Below are 19,313 nucleotides of genomic sequence, written 5' to 3' on the forward strand. Positions count from 1 at the left end.
GTCCCTAATACTCGGGGTTTCTAACAGCCTAGTTAAAGGAGCAGAGGAAGCTGAGGTCAGAGCATTCAGTCCAGTATACATGAAGGAGCGTCTCCATCTCCATCATTCTGCCCAGACACTGAGGTCCAGCTCCGAGGGCCTTCTGGCGGTTCCCTCCCTGCGAGAAGTGAGGTTACAGGGAACCAGGCAGAGGGCCTTCCTGGCAGTGGCACCCGCCCTGTGGAACGCCCTCCCATCAGGTGTCAAGGAAATAAACAACTATCTGACGTTTAAAAGACATCTGAAGTCAGCCTTGTTTAGGGAAGTTTTTAATGTTTGAAGTTTTATTCTGTTTTTCGTGTTCTGTTGGGAGCTACCCAGAGTGGCTGGGGAAACCCAGCCAGATGGGCGGGGGATTATTATTATTATTATTGAAATTTGAAATACTTTATTGTCACTTGTACAACTTCTACACAGTGAGATTACACGAGCACCCCCCACTCAGATCTCTTAATTCCCCTTGTTTACTGACGCACACCCACCAAACCCGAAAGTCAGTTGCCCTTATCTTTTCATTCAGCAGCCTAACAGCCCACGGATAGAAGCTGTTCTTTACCCTGTTGGTGCGACTAATCATACTTCTATATCTTTTGCCTGAGGGCAGGAGATCAAGAAAGTTCCAGCCAGGGTGTGAATCATCCCTGAGAATTTTCCTCACTCTCCTGAGGCAAAGTTCTTCCGCAATGTCATCCAGTGGATTCACGGGACAGCCCATAAGATCTTGTGCTGTATTCACCACCCTCTGTAGGCACTTCCTATCAGACGATGTCAAACCAGTGTACCACAAATATTATTATTATTATTATTATTATTATTATTATTACTCATTGAGCCCAGAATTTCACTCTGGCAATGACTCCCCAGGATCTTTGCCATTACTTCCTGATCCCTTTCAGTGGTGATGCCAGGGGACTGAACTGGGGACCTTCTGCATGCGAAGCACATTGTTCACCACTGAGCTCCACCTGCCAAACCTTCCCTCTTGACACCCCAGAAAGGAGACCACGACAGAGAAGAGAGAGTCAGCTCTTTGTAAGCATTTTCGTTTGCTTTTATTGCACAGAAGCAACTGGAAGTGAACGTTTGACTTGCTGTAGTGCACTTCTTTTTTCCAGTGGGTGAGTGTGTGCATGTGTGTGCATGGTTTTTTGTTTTTTAACGACAGAGGGCACATCTATACATCAAACCTAAGCCAGGTTTTCAACCGGTTTTGACCGGCCTGGCTCCCTCCCAGAAAACATCGGGAACTGCTGTTCTCCTGCAAAGGGATTCTGCTGACAAATCCCTTTTCGGTATCCATGGTAAACTTGTATTTTCCAGGGTCCCTTAAGAATGGAAGTGAGGAACCGAAGCAATGGAACCAGTTTTGAAACCCGTTTAGGTTTCCGGTATAAAACGCGCCCTGAATGACCTTCCTCCTGAGACCAGCTACGGATGAAGCTCTCGACAGTGTGAAAATGAAGACAAGGCATTTTTTTCTAGATCGTTTTGGAATTCTCTAGCCTACTATACATCTCCCAAAGCATAAATCCCAGCTCTAACGGCATACATTCATTTATTGCATTCGACCCATCATTGCCCGTACTTGGAAATAAATGCACTTATTTGAAAAGGGCAGTCAAGTTTTGCTCTGGATATTCCCCTCCCCTCCTCCCTCTCCCCATCCCTTAAATAAATTCAAGTGTTTAAATGTGGCATTCTGCGTATATCACATTCTGCTACGGAAGCTATCATAACATTATTAAACCACCTTTTTTGGGGAGGTGGCGGCGGCTCGGTTCATTGCTTATTTGGGGTGTCTTGTTTATTTTTCTTTCACATAAACATATTGCTAACATGAGCTCCATGCCTCGGCGGGTGAGCAAGAGTCACCACTCACCTAAGCAGAAAAGGTCCAGCCTTTGAAAGGGCAAAAAGAGGAGCCCGTCCTGAGGCAGCGAGGGCCCTTGAACAGCTCCTCCGACATCCGCCGGTGCCTCCAGCTTCCTCCCTCTCACTTCTCGCTCTTCTTCGCTTTCTCCTCTGCCGGGGATGCCTTCTCTGCGGCTTTGCTGTCTTTGGGGTCTGTGCTGGACGACTTCTCCACTTTCTCAGCCTTGGGCTTGGTGGCTTTGGCCGGCTCCTTTGCCGGCTCGGCCTTGGGGGTCTCCTTGACCTCTGCCTTGGCTGGTTCTTTGGGCTTGGCTTCGGCTTTGGGCTTCTCCTCCGGCTCCTTCTTGGGCTCCGCTTTCTCCTTCTTGGGTTCCTCTTTCTTCTCTTCCACCTTGGGTTTCTCGGGCTCCTTCTCAGCCGGTTTGCTCGGCTCCTTGGCCTTCGCTTCTTTGGCCGGAGCCTTTGGCTCGGGCTCCTTCTTGCTGGCTTTCTCCGCTTCCTTCTCTGCCTCCGGCTTGGCCTTCGCTGCCGCTTTGGTGGGCTCCTTTTCCTTCACCTTATCCTCTGCCTTGGAAGGTGCCTCCTCCTTCTTCTCTGGCTTGGTGGCTTTCTTCTGGTCTTCCTCCTTCTCCTTCTTCTCCTCCACCTTGGCTTCCTGTTTTGGTACATCCTTGGCCGGGCTCTCCTTCTTGGGCTCCTCTTCTTTCTTGCTCTCTTTCTTCTCTTCTACTTTTGGCTTCACCTGAGCTTTTTCCTCCTCTTTTGCAGGGGCCTTGGCCTCCTTCGCAGGTGGCTTGGCTGGTTCCTTCGGTGGGGGCTTCTCCTTCTCAGGTGACTTGGCTTTCGGCGGGGTCTTGGCTTTCTCTGGGGACTTCACCTCCTCCTTTGTGGGGGATTTGACCTTCCCTGGAGATTTGGACTCCTCCTTTGTAGGGGTTGCCCCTTTCTCCAGAGATTTTGCTGCCGGAGACTTGACCTTATCTGGAGACTTGCTCTCCTCCTTGGTGGGAGATGGAGCTTTTGCCGGAGACTTGGAGTCTTCTTTGGTAGGGGATGCGGGCTTTTCGGGAGATTTTGTTGCCTGAGCCTTGGCCTCTTCCTTTGTTGGAGACTTCGCTTTGGCTGGGGATTTGGTTTCTTCTTGCGTCGGGGAGGCAACTGCTGGAGACTTGGGAGCTGGAGACTTGGGAGCTGGAGACTTGGGGGCTGGAGACTTGGGAGCTGGAGATTTGGGAGCTGGAGATTTGGGAGCTGGAGACTTGGATGCTGGAGATTTGGCATCATCCTTCACTGGCAACTGAATCTTGTCTGGAGATTTGACCTCTTTTTCTGGAGGTGTTGGTGCTTTTTCTGGAGCGTCTTCTGCTGATGGAGATTCCTTCTCTTTTGCCTCTCCTTCTTCTTCTTCTTCTTCTTCACCACCCTCTCCTCCTTCAGATTCTCCCTGTTCTTCTTCCTCTTTTGCATCTCCTTCTTCTTCCTCTCCTCCCTCCTCTGCTTCCTCTTCTCCCTCTCCCTCCTCCTCCTCCTCCTCCTCTTCCTTTTTCTCACCTCCCTCTTCCTCCGTGACTTCTTCAGTCACTTGAACTTCCTCAGTCTGCTCCTCCACAATCACCGTCTCCTTCTCGGACTTCTCCACCACTTTGATCTTCTCCTCGCTCTTGAACTTGATGTGGGTGGAAATGCTGGGGGCTTTGGGGACGGATTCAGGGAAAGGAAAGAGGCCCAGCCCAGCTCCCATGCGGCATTCCTCACCTTCCAGGAGTTTCCTGTTTCCAAAAAAAGGTGGGTGGGAGAAATCAAAGGAAGTCAGAGTCTGCTAAACCAATTAGCTGCGAGTACCAATCACCATGCAGAAAACCAGGCAGGCGTACAGCAATGGCCACATCCACACCGTACATTTATAGCGCTATGATATCACTTTAAACAGTCATGGCTTCCCCCCAAAGGATTCTGGGAGCAGTAGTTCAGTAAGGGTGCTGAGAGTTGTTAGGAGACTCCCAGAGCTACAATTCCCAGAGTTCCCTGGCAAGAGGGATTGATTGTTAAACCACTCTGAGAATTGTAGCGCTGGGAAGGGAAATAAGGGTCTCCTAACAAATCTCAGCACCCTTATTGAACTCCCAGAATACTTTGGGGGAAGCCATGTTTAAAGTGCTTTGAATGTGTGGTGTGAAGTTGGCCAGTATCTATTTGTTTTACTTTGGCTGGTGCATAATGTTTATTCCCTTGGCCTCATTGCCAGGAAAGTACCTGGAAAATAATGGCTAGATCTATGTCTAAATAGACACTCCACAGTTTTAATTAAAACCTCATCCAGGAAAGCAATGTTAGTGGTCTCCCAGGGACCAGAAGCATGACTCATCTCAACACGAAGCTGCACCTTCAGTTGTGTGGGCCCAACTCTGTGGAACTCTCTCCCACTAGAAGTCAGGCATAGGTCATCTCCCTGCTGAGTTTCAGGTGCCTGATTAAAACCATTTTATTCCAGGAGGCTTTTGTGTCCCAAGTGCTCCTCCGATATTTTAAAATATTTCAGGTGTTATTTGTTTAAATTTCTGAGACTTTATAAGTTTCTGAAGTTTTTGCATGTTAGAGGTTTCATTTGTTTTAAATCTTGTACATAAAAAATAAAAATCCTTGTATGCCGCTATAAGACCTAAATGGTGAAAAGCAGGGTATACATTTTAAAATGAAATATTTTTTTAATATATATATAAAAACCCAAGGAAAGAATGGGTTGTGGAGGAGTGGAATTGAAGGACCGAGGTGAAGAAAACAAGGCTGGACGTGCACAGGGATGAGCCTGTGTACGACAGCATGAAAGGAAATGATGCCGTGTCTGGAGGAGGAAGGGCTTACGCCTGTGAGCCTGTCAGAGTAGGGAAATGAAGTGACACCTACCTGTAAGCTGCAATCTCTATATCCAGAGCCATCTTGACATTCAGCAAGTCTTGGTATTCCCTCAGCTGGGCTGCCATCTCCCACTTGGTATTCCTCAGCTCATTGTCCAGCTGGGCGATGCTCTCCTATGAAAGAGAGGCAGGGAAGAGTGTGGGTCATCTTCAGGTGGCCAATGAGTGAACAGCAGGGTCAAAACTGGCCCTAGCACTAGGCAGAGTGTGAGGTGACTGATGCCAAAGGGCCACAGTGATGACCCAGTGTGGGGTAGTGGCCGGTCCAGGGTCATGGAGGAATCGAAGACCTACTGTAGCCACCAGCATCCTAGATCTGCCCAATCAGCATGAAGTTGTTTCGCTCTTTCACAGTCAAAGCCTTTGACTGTGATAGAGAAGAAACGGGAAGGGAGGGCAAAAAGTAGAAGAGGCTACCATATGTAGTGGCAATGTAAAATTATTTAAAAGGCCTGGGATCTACTTTGCTAGTTACTGGAAGGCATCTGAGACTGGTCAGAGGTGTCACCAACCCACCACCGGCCTTCCTTCTTACGAGTCCAAGGAAGTGACCCCGCCCCGGCTGCCAGCTTCCTCCTCTTTCATCTCATTGTTGCCCCTTGTAGAACTTGGCAGGGAGGAGGACAGAGACAAAACTAGGAATTAATTGGCTCTGCCTGCCATCAGCTCTGGCGCCCCCTAGTGTTGGGCTCCCTGCCTTCTGCCCAAGCAGCCCCAATGGGCATTAACTGCCACTGGCAGAGGCCTGAGACACACCAATTAGAGCTTAGTCGAAAAGGCACACACTCCAGTTGTAATATGACAATAACGATAACCAGTGGTTTTTCCCTGGGGAGACGCAGGGGGACGCATAGCCCTAAACATTTTGGTTAGGAACATCAACAAAACCCCACTATAGTGGTACCTCGGGTTACAAACACCTCAGGTTACAAACACTTCAGGTTACAGACTCCACTAACCTGGAAGTACATAGTACCTCAGGTTAATAACTTTACCTCAGGATGAGAACAGAAATTGCGCCACAGCAGCGCGGCAGCATCAGGAGGCCCCATTAGCTAAAGCGGTAACCCCTCAGGTTAAGAACCGTTTCAGGTTAAGAATGGGCCTCCGGAACAAATTAAGTATGTAACCAGAGGTACCACTGTAATAATAAGGTTGCTTTGTGGAGCATTTTTTGTTTGGTCTTTATCTGCATGTGTGTATAAGAGAGGGAGGTTGTCTTCAAGCCAACCAGACAAGGGACTCAGCTACATTAGTAAAAAAAAACACAACATTTTGAATGCGTTATAAGCATGCAACACAGGATGGCGCCGGAGAGCAAAAATAAAAATAAAAAATTCTATGCGATTTTTACATAGTGTTTTCTTCTTTTATAACGATTTCATTTCTAACTTTTTAATAGTGTTTTTTCCCCGTGTGTAGATCCACCTAAGGTCTGTTTTTTGTTTTTAATAGCTGTATGCCTTAGGTCTCATCTAGACGCAGTATTTTACCACTTTATACAGTCATGGCTTCCCCCAAAGAATCTTGGGAAGTGTCGTTTGTTAAGAGTGCTGAGAGCTGCTGGGAGAGACTCCTATTCCACTCTCAGAGCAACAATTCCCAGAGTTCCCAGTGAAGAGGGATTCATTATTAAATTGCTTGGGAAACTGTAGTTCTGAGAGGGAAACAGGGGACTCCTAAGGGTGCTAAGAGTTCTTAAAAAAATACACCTAAGCCCTACTCAGAGTAGATCCATTGAAATTATCAAACCAAAGTTACCCATGCCTATTAACTCCAACCGGTCTGCTCTGAGGAGGACTGCCATTATCATCCATTTTTTATTATTATTAAAGATTTTCTTGTTTTACAGAAGTATGTGTAATGTCTCTCGTATTTTTTCCATGTAACATTTTTACAAATTGAAGACAAGATGGCACCCTCTTCAATCCACAGACAGAGGTTGATAAGGGTGGTAGTTAGATCTTCCTTCAGTGCTGGCAGTGGGAGAAGCTTCAACACTTCTTTTCTTAAACATTCTTGTCTGTTTTCAGCCTAAGAGAGCTTGGCTTATCCTGGGCTATCCTTGGGTTATACAGCTAAGACTGGTGGATTTAATCCAGGTGGTGAACACAGATATCACTGGACTGTGGCCCCATCCTTCCTCCCCATTGGCTGTCCCCCATGGGGGGCTGATGAGACCTGATATTTGAAGGGCACCTGGTTGGGGGAGTCTGTAGTAGGCAGCTGCCATTGGCCCACACATTACCTGATAGGAGAGGACATCAACATGATGGCGGTCTTCTATGTCGGCCCTCTGCCTCTCCAGGGATTCCTTCGTCCCTTTGAGAGCTTCAAGCTCGGTGGTTTTGGATTGCAGTTGATGGCGGTATTCGGAAATCTCCTCCTGTGCTGTACGGATGGCATCGGTATTCACCTTGGCCGCTTCTGACAGCTTGTCCAGCCTCACTGTAATGTGGGGAAGGGAAAGGAGAAAAAGCATATATCCAGTCATTGGCAGATGAAGATGATGGAGTTTATGGAGCTGGCTGATCTCACTGGGAGAATCCACGACCAGAAAGAAGAGGAATATCAAGAAGACTGGAAGAAATTTAAAGACTATTTGAATAAATATTGTAATATTTAAAGATTTGTGACTACTTGAAAGAACTAATTAGGCCTAGGATTAAATAAATAAATGAGAAACAGAACGATAAGAAAAGTTAGGAAATTTGATTATAACCGGAATATTGTTTTTTGGAATAATGATATTGGAAACTGCTATATTCAATTACATGATGGAAGAGATTAGAGGAAGTCAAGTAATATGTTTATGAAGTTGGAAGTTAAATTAATTAAGTTTTATTGTGTTTGTGTATGTGGTGGTATTCTTGGGTATTATTTGTGAGGTTTGTCATATTATATTTCTTTCTCTTTTCTTTTATTATTGTTTTTCTTATTTTTGTTTTATTGAAGTTATGTGTTTGTATGAAATTCAATAAGTGTTATGGGGGGGGGGGAGAAAAACCATCTATCCAGTCGCAAAGCATGCCAAAATATATCGTCAAGGAAAGATTGCAGAGTACAGGCCATTCCTACTCCATCCACAATTGTCCAAAACAGGAGTGAACTCCAGTCCCAGAGGCCAAATGCCCCCCCTCCCAAGGGCTCTTGATATGGCCTTTGGGACTCTCCACATGCTGTGCCCCTTCCCATGTGACAGACCTCAGTGACAGGCTCTTTGCTATCCCCTTACCTAGTGTTTTTGCCAGACTGGAATGTGCCCCTGAAATGTGATTGGATGAATTCCTGGTCTGGCCTACGTAATTCATTGAGGACCAAGCTATTCATTGAGGCTGCTAGACATGATGGCTGCGCTTTGCCTCCATGGTTGGAAGCAGGGCCAGGTTTAGGTTTGATGAGGCCCTAAACTACTGAAGGTAATGGGGTCCTTTATATGTCCAGCTGACCTTTGTCAACAACAAATTGTCACTGTTTTTTGTGTTGAGTAGAATATATGCTATATGGTAATTTATGGACCTAATAGGTATCGAAAGCCATTTGCACATGTTACCATTCAACCAGTCCATGCAGAATGTAGGCACCCTATACACTGGTACCTTGGGTTAAGTACTTAATTCGTTCTGGAGGTCTGTTCTTAACCTGAAACTGTTCTTAACCTGAAGCACCACTTTAGCTCATGGGGCCTCCCGCTGCTGCTGCACCGCCAGAGCACGATTTCTGTTCTCATCCTGAAGCAAAGTTCTTAACCCGAGGTACTATTTCTGGGTTAGTGGAGTCTCTAACCTGAAGCGTATGTAACCCAAGGTACCACTGTATATAGAAATGAGCAAACCAGTGATATTTTAGAGAGCAGGCTAGCAGGTGGGGCCCGTTACTTACACAACACAAAACACTGTTGCTGTATGTAGGTTTTATTTTATTTGTTTTTTATCTTATATTTTGGAAGTGTACATCCAGTTTCTTCCCCTTTGATTTTTTGGGGGGCTCCAAGAGAGTGGGGCCCTAAGCTAAAGATTGTTTAGCTTGTATGTAAATCTGGCACTGGTTGGAGGGCAGTACTGCTACTGAACACCAGTTCCTGGAAACCACAGGAGGGGAGAAGGGTCTTGTTCTGGGGTCCTGCTCCTGGGCTTCCCTTTGGAGCATGTGGGTGGCCACTGTGAGAATGCTGGATTAGATGGACCACTTAGAATCATAGAATCATAGAGTTGGAAGAGACCACAAGGGCCATCGAGTCCAACCCCCTGCCAAGCAGGAAACACCATCAGAGCACTCCTGACATATGGTTGTCAAGCCTCTGCTTAAAGACCTCCAAAGAAGGAGACTCCACCACACTCCTTGGCAGCAAATTCCACTGTCGAACAGCTCTTACTGTCAGGAAGTTCTTCCTAATGTTTAGGTGGAATCTTCTTTCTTGTAGTTTGGATCCATTGCTCCGTGTCTGCTTCTCTGGAGCAGCAGAAAACAACCTTTCTCCCTCCTCTATGTGACATCCTTTTATATATTTGAACATGGCTATCATATCACCCCTTAACCTCCTCTTCTCCAGGCTAAACATGCCCAGCTCCCTTAGCCGTTCCTCATAAGGCATCGTTTCCAGGCCTTTGACCATTTTGGTTGCCCTCCTCTGGACACGTTCCAGTTTGTCAGTGGAGTGTCAGTTTGTCACTTGTGTTCTTGTGATCGTGCCTCCTACTTCCCTGGCTAGAGAGAGATGCCCGTAGGAAGCTCTGAATTGTGCATGGCTTAAATGTAGCCTATATGGTACCCAGGCGGCAGTGAAGCCTGTTGCTCCGCCCACTTTTGCCACTGGCCACGCCCACCACTGCAATGCCGGCCCGCTTGCCCCAACCCCCTCCAGCTCTTTTGGACTACAGATCCCAGCAGCCCTAGCTAGCACAGCTGCGGAGAGATGGGAGAAAGAGAGGAGGAAGGGTTAATAACGGGCTTGAGACAATTCAGCCGCTTTGGCCAGCCCCTGATGGGAACCTCCAAGCCTCCATCACTTCGCTTCCTGAGAAGGGCAGCCCAGCCCCCTCTGCTGGGATCTGCAAAATGATTCAGCAGCAGCATCCGGAACTAGGCAAGTTCCGGGGAGGTGGGGAATGAACTGTGCATTATTAAAAACATTCTGAACGGATTTTTAAAAAATACAATATACTGGTTTTGCACTCATTTAACGCTCTTCAGGTTTAAAAGTGGAATGAATCTTGCTCCCAAATGTAAATAGTCTTGCCTCAATATGCCCTCTACAAAAAAACCACAAAACTGATTTTTATACTTCTTTTCTGTGTTTTGTATTATTTAAGCTGCTGGCTTGCTGTGTGTTGTTTGCAGCCTATTAGGTATACAGCTATTAGGTATACAGCCTTGGAAATAAAGGAGGGTTTGATCCTGATCACCCACTAGATTCAGCAGGGGTTTCATAGCTCCCAGATGCAAGGGGAACGGGAGGGGAATTTGGATTTTCAGGTGGCATCCTGTGGAGGGATAATACTTCGCGTTACTGCCTTGCCACATATGCAGGCAGATGGATGCAGAGAATGAATGTCAGCCCTTTCTCGCTCTCTGCTTTCCAGTCACCCGCGCTGCGATGATGGTAAAGGGTTTACAAAACCCAAATCAGTTGAATGCTATTGTTAAGTACCTGTGAGCTCTTCTGATCTCTGCTCATACATCATTTGTCTCTTTGAGAAGGGCCCGCACAGCATTCACATATTGCTGACTGCAGCATCCTGAAAAACAAACCTTAATGTGTTTGTACTTCTGATTTTCCAGAGAGGATCAGCAGCAGTAAAGGTGGCAAATGGAATGGAGCCTAAACGAACGCTGTATTCTCCATGGTGCATAAATATGTATTTATTTTATTTTATTTCACTTTTTTACACTCAAAAGAGCTCAAGGTGGCGTGTATGGCATTCTCCCCCTCTTCATTTAATCCTGGCAAGAACCCTGTGGGTAGGATAAGTTGAGAGGCAGTGATTGTCCCCCAAGTCTTCCCCCCCCCCCCCCAGTGAGCTTCATGGCTGAGTGAGAATTTGAGCCCTGGCTTCCCAGGTCCTAAGTCTGGCACTTTAACCACTGAACCACACTGCCTCTCTAATGTGTAGTCAACATATGACACTCCTCTCCAGATAACAGCCTCTGATTTAGGAATCTCCTTAAAGGGATTGAGATAAATGCAGGATGTCTCCACACACACATACCAGTGGCTGGGAAATGTCATGATTGCTCAGGGCAGCTCTGCATTCAAAGGCAGTTAACCTCCGAATACATAGAGGAACATAAGAAACAGCTTAATACTGAGCCCAATTGTTGGTCCATCTACTTCAATATTGTCTGCACTGACCGGCAGCAGCTCTCCAGGGCTTCAGACAGGAGTCTTTTCTAAAATCACTTGGGGATGCCAGGGATTGAATCTGGGACCTTCTGCATGCAAAGAAGATTATCTGCAACTGAGCTAGGACTGTTCCCCACTGAGCTATGGCAGCCAGAGAATAAGCTTTTCCCAGAAACATTTCCAGCTAGGGGGCCATAGAAAAATGATATGGGCAAGCAGTGGGCAGGAAGAGCAAAAAATAGATGAGGTAGGTCAGAAAAAGGCTGTTTGATTTAAATGCTATCAGAAATGAAGGGTGGGGAGAAGGAAACATCTATGTCTTCATGGCCATAAACGAACGGATCCTGAGGAATGGAAACTAACATAGACGGACAGATTTTCCTGCATCTTGAAAATAAGGCTGAGCTTTGTAGGGTTGCAAGAAGTTTTGTAAGGAGAACTATATGCATTATTGCGAAAAAGGACTAAGAAGGAGTTTATTTAGGATTTGGATTTTATAGCAATAACTATTAAAATAAAATGCAAAATCAGAAAGAAAGTTAGAAAACCATTAATCGAGGTTGACAGAAGTCCTAGGCTGTGATAGCCAAAGGTTTCTCGGGGTTAGTGTGCAGATGAACGCTAATATTGCAAAACACCTGGTCTTTTAAGAACTGCATAGGAATTATGATTTAAACAGTTGGTGCTGAGGAAGACACATTCTGGTTTGGAGGTGGTGGTGCTCAGTCTCTCCAAGCGAGGAGAAGGACCAGCCATCTACAGAGATTACTTTCTAGAGTGGCAGATTCAACTCCCTGCCCCACCTCCCTCTGACCCAGACCAAGGCCCATGCTGCTGCTTGAAATGCTTGTTCAAACCATCTGCATACACAACTGAGCTCTTCATCGTGGGATCCGCAACAAAATTTTGCAGTGTCTCCCCACCCTTGGTTAAGAGTGCTCCTTTTCATATTTCTAGCCTGCCCTACTCTAAAAGGCTCAAGCAAACCAGTTATTTTCTCCCCTGCCCCTCTTTCGTCGTTTTCTGCCTGTTCCATCACCAATTGACATTCATTATTCCGTAGTTCCCGGGGCTGCTGGTTTTGGCTGCTGGTTGTTGGGGTTTCGGGGGGGGCAGGGAGGAAGTCCCCTAATTTAATTTTCCTGTAAGTATTTTGTACTATTGTACTGCGGACTTCAGGATTCACCAAAGCATGGTTATATATATTTCTCATTGGCCAAATTTGAGCTCAAATCCTGTCGACACTCAACCACCTGAAGTAAGTATCAATGTTGATTCTGTGTGTGAGAGAGAGGGGAGGGGGAGAGAGAGAGAGAGATTTCAAATCTCCCCTTCTTGGTGGAGAGACTGTACTGTGTCTGAGGAGTAACAGCCTTAGAAGTCACAGATTAGCTGACAGTTGCCCTGACTGATCTACACCTTCAAAGCTCACACAACCCCACTCCAGACTTGCAGATAGGAGGCGCCCCTCTCAGAAAGGGAGAGCTGGTCTCAGCCACCTGGACACACACTTTGCTGGATGGGCTGGCCTTGGTGATGTCTGGGCCTGCAGGCAGCCATTCTTGTTGGGAAAAGGCCTCTGCCACAGGGTTCTTTTGGAGAAGAGCATAGCAACTGTGGGATCAAGGACAGGAAGCCTAGGGCAGGGGGCAGGGAAATTAGTTTACCATCAGTCACTATTGCAGTTGTGCTGCCAAATTAGAACTTCTCTCAATCCCACTGGCATCTGAATCACGGCAGGTGGTTATCCATAAGAGAGCCCCTTCTGCGGCTGCTCCCATACAGTAGCATTTCTTCCCAAGGAGATTTTAGACTGGCTTCCTCTTTGTCATATTTCCACTGACAGCCTAAGACCTTCTTATTCAGACACGCCTTTGAAAACTAAGGTGCAGACAATGCTGATCATTGGGCTACGGTCAGAGGGAAATGTATCTTAACTGCAGCTTCTAAATCTGTTCTGGTGCATTTTAATTATTGCTTTTAGCCAGTTTGTTCTTATTACTGTGTTTTTTAATAATGTTTTTAAAGGTTGCAATGTTTTTTGTAAAAAGGCAAGATAAATAGATTAAATAAACATAGTCATAAAAACACCCCTCACAAACTCTGTCTGTACATGATCAAACAGTCATTCCCCTCCCACCTGCATTTGGGGGGACTTCATGACCCCTTTCCTTTCCTTTCTCTTTTTTTATTCCTGCAAGCCTTATATCTCCCCGACATTTGCCAATAACCTGCCTCTTGTATGTGGGTGGTGACATTTTCACTTAGTGACCATCACTAACTGCTCCATTGGGAAATTAAGGAAGTGGCAATGCGTTATGATGTCTGGATGGTTTCATTCTAGAATAACCGCAGGAGTCAAAATCAGTAGTGAAAATGGACTCAAAAAGCCTCTACAAATGACCATACAATGGGGCATTGGGGAGAAGAACCGTCCTTTTAGCACCTCGTATTGTGAGCAGGGTGTGTGTGTGTGTGTTAAAACTGACCTGTCTGCATTAAGTGACCTTCAGGTGTGCATCTCAATTACTTTCCGTAGGTGGTTCTCTTTAGGCAGATCAAACTGCTTTTGCGGGGCCAACCTGACGATTTCATCTGAAGCCGCCTCTCAGTACGGAAACCGGCCTGACAGGACTAGAATAGATCCTTTAAGGTCACATCCCACTCACTCTTAAGCCTGTGCCATTTTCACAATGCAGGCATGCTGAAGAGCTGTCAAGCAACATACTTTAAAAGGGCTTGTGGGACAGATAATTCTAGAAGCTGGGGGTGTGTGTGTTGCAGTTTCCACCCCCAAGGGAAAGAGATAATCTGCTTTTTGCACAATGAAAGTGCTATGTGAAACATTTAATTTAATAAATAATAACCTGGTGCCACCATAAACCAGGCTTTTCATTTCCTCATAATAACATAAACAGAGTTTGGCTGTTGGAGCAGGCAAATGGCCCATCCAGTCCCCTATCTTGTTCTCACAGCTGCCACCCAGATGCCTGTGGGAAAACCAGCTTAGGTATTTGGCTCACATTCCTGCAGCTGTCCTCCAGGCTTCTGCCAGCCTTTATGAAAGGAGGAGGGTATTGCTGGTGGCTACCAAACAGGAATGGCTAAGGAAAGACAAGAGAGCTGTTAAAGCTGGACTGCAGCAACAGCAGGGATTTCCCAATCTGTAGGAAGTAAAAATATGTCCCTCCCGCTAACTTCCAACAACACGGATTCCCCTTACAATGCTAAGAAGGAGGAGGTAAATTTAATAATAAATTGCGGTCTTGTGATCGGAGCCTCTCTCTCTCCACTAGTAACACTCCGCGTCAGTCTTCGTGAGGAACAGAGCAACTGAACCCCTACTGCACGGTCTAAAGTGGTGCAGACTAGGACCTGGGAAACCAGGGTTCAAATCGCCATTCAGCCATAGAACTTAGTGGGTGACCTTGGGCCAGTCACTGCCTCTCAGCCTAACCTACTTCACAGGGTTGTTGCAGGGATTAAATGAAGAGGGGGAGCACCATGTACGGTGCCTTGAGCTCCTTGGGGGGAAACGGTGGGATATATATATATATGCAACCAATCAATCGAACAGCGGGACAAGGACCCCCGCCGACAACGGCACAAAGGAGGATCAGCACCGCGGACAGCGCCCGCGCCTGTCATAATGACAAAGCAAGCGTCCTGGGAAAAATTGCTGGTTCAGGACCCTGGAGAGCGTCGTCCCTCCTCACCCCGGGGGCCCTGAATGCGGGTTAGCATGGCCAGGGGGCGCGTGGAGAGGAAAAGAGCGCCTAGGTGGTAGAGACCGTGATTCGAGCCGTCCAACTTTCCGGCTGGTTCTGAGAACTTGCTTTTGCTGCAGTCCCTGAAATCCGCCCGTGCTTGGGAGTCGAAAGGGCTCCGTTTAGGGGGAGGAGGTCGTAGCAAAAAGGTTAAGCACTTGCTTTGCATGCAGAAGGTCCCAGGTTCTATCCTCGGCGTCTCCAGGTAGGGCTAGGAATGTCCCCACCCAGGATCTCTGGGGTAGCCCCTGAGCTACACAGACAGACCAATGGTCTGACTCGGTATAAAACAGCTTAGGTTCCCTCCCACCTAACTCATTTTGGGAGGTGCGAGCGCTTGCACCGCCCGCCCGAACTGCATCCGATCCCGACGTTACCAGCCTTTCCGGGGCTCCCCCGCCCCGCCCCCACTTCAGCGCGCCTCTCTCGCTTCAATAGGTAGGTGTGTGGGTGGATCCCATGGGAAATGGCCAGAGGAGGAGGAGGAGGAGAAATGGGGCGGCGAGAGAGGATCGGGGCCCTGGGGAGGGGAGGGGCTGCAAGACGAGAAGTCAGACACCCTGCGGCAGCCTGGCAGCCGCCTCCGCCCCACAACCCCCCCTGCAGCTGACTTTGGCTTCAAGTTACTGCAGGAGGCGAGGACTGACTCAGCAGAGACTGCGGAGCGGCGCCGAGACACAGCGCGCGTCGTCCCCCCCTCTCTCCAACCTCGTCCCACACATGGTTACCCCCACCATTTTCTCTCCCCACTCTCTGCAGCAAGGCGGATCGACCCCTTTTTCTTAGGTACCTCCGCAGTACGGATAGGACTGGTGACAGCTTCAGTTCTCCCCGGGGCGGGGGGGCGGGGAATGTAGCCGCCTTTTGCACCAAGGAGAGAAATAGATTCATCTTTTCCCCCTGTAGAAACTGCACCCCCAGCAAATGAATGAAATGACACCCTCTGTCCCCCAGGAGTGACGGCGCAATACAGTGATACCTCGCATTAAATACTTAATTCGTTCTGGAGGTCCATTCTTAACATGAAACTGTTCTTAACCTGAAGCACCACTTTAGCTAATGGGGCCTCCTGCTGCTGCCGCGCCGCCGGAGCACGATTTTTGTTCTCATCCTGAAGCAAAGTTCTTAACCCGAGGTACTATTTCTGGGTTAGCCGAGTCTGTAACCTGAAGCGTCTGTAACCCGAGGTACCACTTTACTTTCCTTCCACCGCTGTCCACAGTGCTGAATCAGTCTCCCTCCCTCCTCGTATTGGTGCAATGGAGCAACGCGCTCACAATCCAGGTATCCCCAAAGTTCACCACTACCCGCCGAGCCCCTGAATGCATTCTCTCCCCGCCCCCGCCCCTTTTGGAGTCTTCCTTCCCACGCTATAGACTCTGGAAAGAGAGTCTTTCCTCCACCTCCCAACTCCTTTAATAGGCAATCCACCTCCTCCTCCCAACATTTCTCCCCCTCCCAACGCATTTCCTAATCTTTTTCTATCTAGGCTAGCGTGCCTGACCTCCATGGCAGGACATCTTCCCCCAACTCAGCAGCTGGGGTGGGGCGATGACCGGTATCCCCGCCCCCCACCGCCCCCGCAGAAGTATCTTGTCCACTGCATTGGCCTATGTTATACAAGCAATTCTACGCGGTTCGTCTGCTTCACTTGAGGAGGGGAGGGCGAGTTAAGCTTTACCTGTAAGTGTTGCTATCATAGGTTTCCCAGTTGAAGGTATTTAGACGTACTGGGGGGGGGGACACTGAGATAGGGACACGCCCCCATTGCAACGCCTTCCTTTGCGTGGAGACTTCCATGACAAGGTCTCCATTTTTGCAGAGTAATGGCTTGTCAAGGGATGCCACCCCGGCACGAAGAGAACAAACCCGCCCCCCCCCCCGAAAAAAATACATTTGGAAATTCCTCCGCTCCAGGCGACTTGTTCCCCTCTTGCCTTGGGGTAGGAGCGCGATTTCAGGGATGGGGAGGGAAGCGAATGTGAGAGAGGGGAGAGAAGAGAGAGGAAGAGAGGTTTCGCCCGGTATGTTTGTGTGTGAAGATTCACAGCGAGTTTTCGCAGCCTGCCCTTGAATATATCCAAGATGAAAGGGCTCTTTATCCAAAAAGAAGAAAAATCAACAGATAATTTTGCAAGCGCTCCTTTTCGCACCTAACAACGACCAATTATTTAATTTGCAATTATGATGACATATTATTATGTTTGACTATAAGGAGGCGGTACGTTATTAAAATAATAGCCAGAAAAATATAGTCCTGGAGAGGAATGAATCATATCTGGTTCTTTGCGCCCTACTATCATGGGGCGGGGGAGAAAAGGGACATTTAATGAAACCCACCAGCCCCCATCCGCTGACCCTTCCCAACGAAGGCGCGCTCCCAGCTTTGAAACTTCCAAACAGTTGCGGGGGGCTGGGTCCACTCTAGTATTACGAAGCGAGGGGGACACCCCCTCCGTTCCTCGCCGCTCCTTTGATGAAGCGGCTGCTGGGAGACAGCACTTTCTCCCTCTGCTGCCTCTGAGGTGGTTCTCCGGCACGCCTCCCTTCCTAACTGTAGGATGGTTCTCCGACCGACCCCCTTTAGACTAAGGTGCCTCCCCCCCGCAGCCCTGCTTCCCTGCCGGCTCTCGGGTGGCTCCCCGGCGTCCCCTTCCTTCCTTCCTTCCTATTCCTGGGGCGGTTCCCGAGTGGCCGCCTCCTCCTTCCTTTGGACAAAGCTGCTGCCCCCGCCCAGCCCAGCTACTGGGGGCACTCCAGTGGTTCCTCGACGGCCCTCTCCATGTCCTTGGAAGGGTTGCGGGTGGGGTGACCTCCCCCTCCCTCCTTTGGACAAAGCTGCCCCCCCCCCGCCTAGCTCTCTTATCCCACCGTCGGGGGGCTCCCTGACTCCCCCCTCCTACTTTCCAGAATGGCCCGCCACGTTTATAGTCTCACCTCGGAACCACTCCTCGGACTGGATGGAGCTCTTGACGGTGTGTCCCTCCAGCTGGGCGCGGATCTCCTTGAGCGCAGAGGTGACGTCGGAGCGGGCTGCGGCGTCGCGAGCCTCGACGGCCACCTGGAGGGCGCTGCTACTTTGGATCTGGAGCAGCAGCTCGGCCACCTCGTCGTCGTGGCTGCGGCGCAGGAAAAGGCTCTCCTCGCGCAGCGCCTGCAGTTTCTTCTCCAGTTCGCCCTTGGCTAGCTGAGAGTCGTCGGCGAACTTGCCCAGCGCCCGGATGGCCGCCTCCACCTCCTCGCGCTGCCGGCTCTCGTCGTCCAGGCGCTGCTTGAGATGCGCCAGATCCTCTTCCAGGTGCTCCTGCTCCAGCTGCAGCTGCCCCTTCTCGGCGCTCAGCACCACCAGCGTGCCGCGCATGTCGCGGATCTCGCGCTCGTACAGCTCCCCGATGGCTGAGCGCCCGGCCTGCTGCTGCCGCAGCGCCGCCGCCTCGGCCTCCAGCTGCCGGTTCTGCTCCTCCAGCGCCCGCACCTTGTCGATGTAGCCGGCGAAGCGGTCGTTGAGCGCCTGCAGCACCTCCTTCTCGTTGCGCCCGCGCAGGTCGCCGTTCAGCGACGACTCCAGGCTCTCAGTCGACGAGCCCAGCTGGCTCAAGACGCCCGCGGCCCCGGACGCCGACGACGCCCCCAGGCGCCGGTAGCTGGAGACGGAGACCGCCGAGCCCCGCGACCACGACTGCGAGTGGAAGCCGCTCGACGCCAACGAGCCGCTGCCGCCTGCGGAGCGCGCGGCTGCCGTCGAGTAGCGCCCGCCGCCGAAGCCGGGCTCCTTGCGGTACGAGGGGCCGCTATAAAGCGTGTCCATGCCGTAGCTCATCATGGTGGTGGCGGGGAGGGCGCCGCTGCCGTCGGAGCGACACGCCAGAGAGGCCACTGCGGCAGAAGGGAGCGCCGCTGTTCTTATATACCGCACGCCGGCGGCCGCCGAGCATCCCGGGGCCGCCCCTTCTGCGAGCAGGGAAGGAGGGAGGGAGAGAGAGAGAAAGAGACGGGGTGGTAGAGGAGGAGATGAAACGGCTTCTTCCCCCCTCCCCCCTCTCTCACACATATACCTGTGCCCGCATCCCACCCCTCCTGCCAAAGGCACACTCTGCAGAGCTTTTCAGTAGGTACCGGGGCTCAAAGTAGTAACCCCCGCCTTCCTAACCTGAGGCACGGAGAAATGTTCCTCGTTTGAAAAGATGTTCCGGGCTCAAATTATGTGTCTTGCCCCTAACGTGAGATATATTATTTTTTTCCCCAAGTAAATTTTTATTGTTTTCCTTACATATTCTTTTCCAACAAATTGTAATAGCACCATACATTCCCTTTGACTCTGCCGAGTCACGACCCCCCTCCCTCCCCACAACTGGTATATTTATCCTCTTTCCATCA

At 49.4% G+C, this 19,313-nt stretch overlaps 1 protein-coding gene across 1 annotated transcript; it reads right to left on the reverse strand.

Annotated features, from left to right (window-relative positions):
* Nucleotides 1–1,056: 1,056 nt before the first annotated feature.
* NEFH (neurofilament heavy chain) lies at nt 1,057–18,912 on the reverse strand. The gene is made up of 4 exons (XM_083478505.1): nt 17,874–18,912; nt 7,075–7,274; nt 4,816–4,940; nt 1,057–3,680 (listed from the first exon to the last, which is right to left on the reverse strand). Exons 1-4 carry the CDS (start codon nt 18,757–18,759, stop codon nt 2,033–2,035), a joined length of 2,859 nt encoding a protein of 952 aa, XP_083334631.1. The 5' UTR covers nt 18,760–18,912; the 3' UTR covers nt 1,057–2,032.
* Between the last annotated feature and the right edge of the window lie 401 nt (nt 18,913–19,313).

The sequence above is a fragment of the Podarcis liolepis genome (assembly GCF_965112155.1).
Source record: "Podarcis liolepis genome assembly, chromosome: 15".
NCBI lineage: Eukaryota > Metazoa > Chordata > Lepidosauria > Squamata > Lacertidae > Podarcis > Podarcis liolepis.

Coding starts and splice junctions, on each gene's coding strand:
- NEFH (XM_083478505.1), bottom strand. CDS start 18,759: ATGATGAGCTACGGCATGGACACGCTTTATAGCGGCCCCTCGTACCGC. Junction 7,275..17,873: donor GTCCGAGGAGTGGTTCCGAG/GTGAGACTATAA, acceptor CCCACATTACAG/TGAGGCTGGACAAGCTGTCA. Junction 4,941..7,074: donor TTGATGTCCTCTCCTATCAG/GTAATGTGTGGG, acceptor TCTCTTTCATAG/GAGAGCATCGCCCAGCTGGA.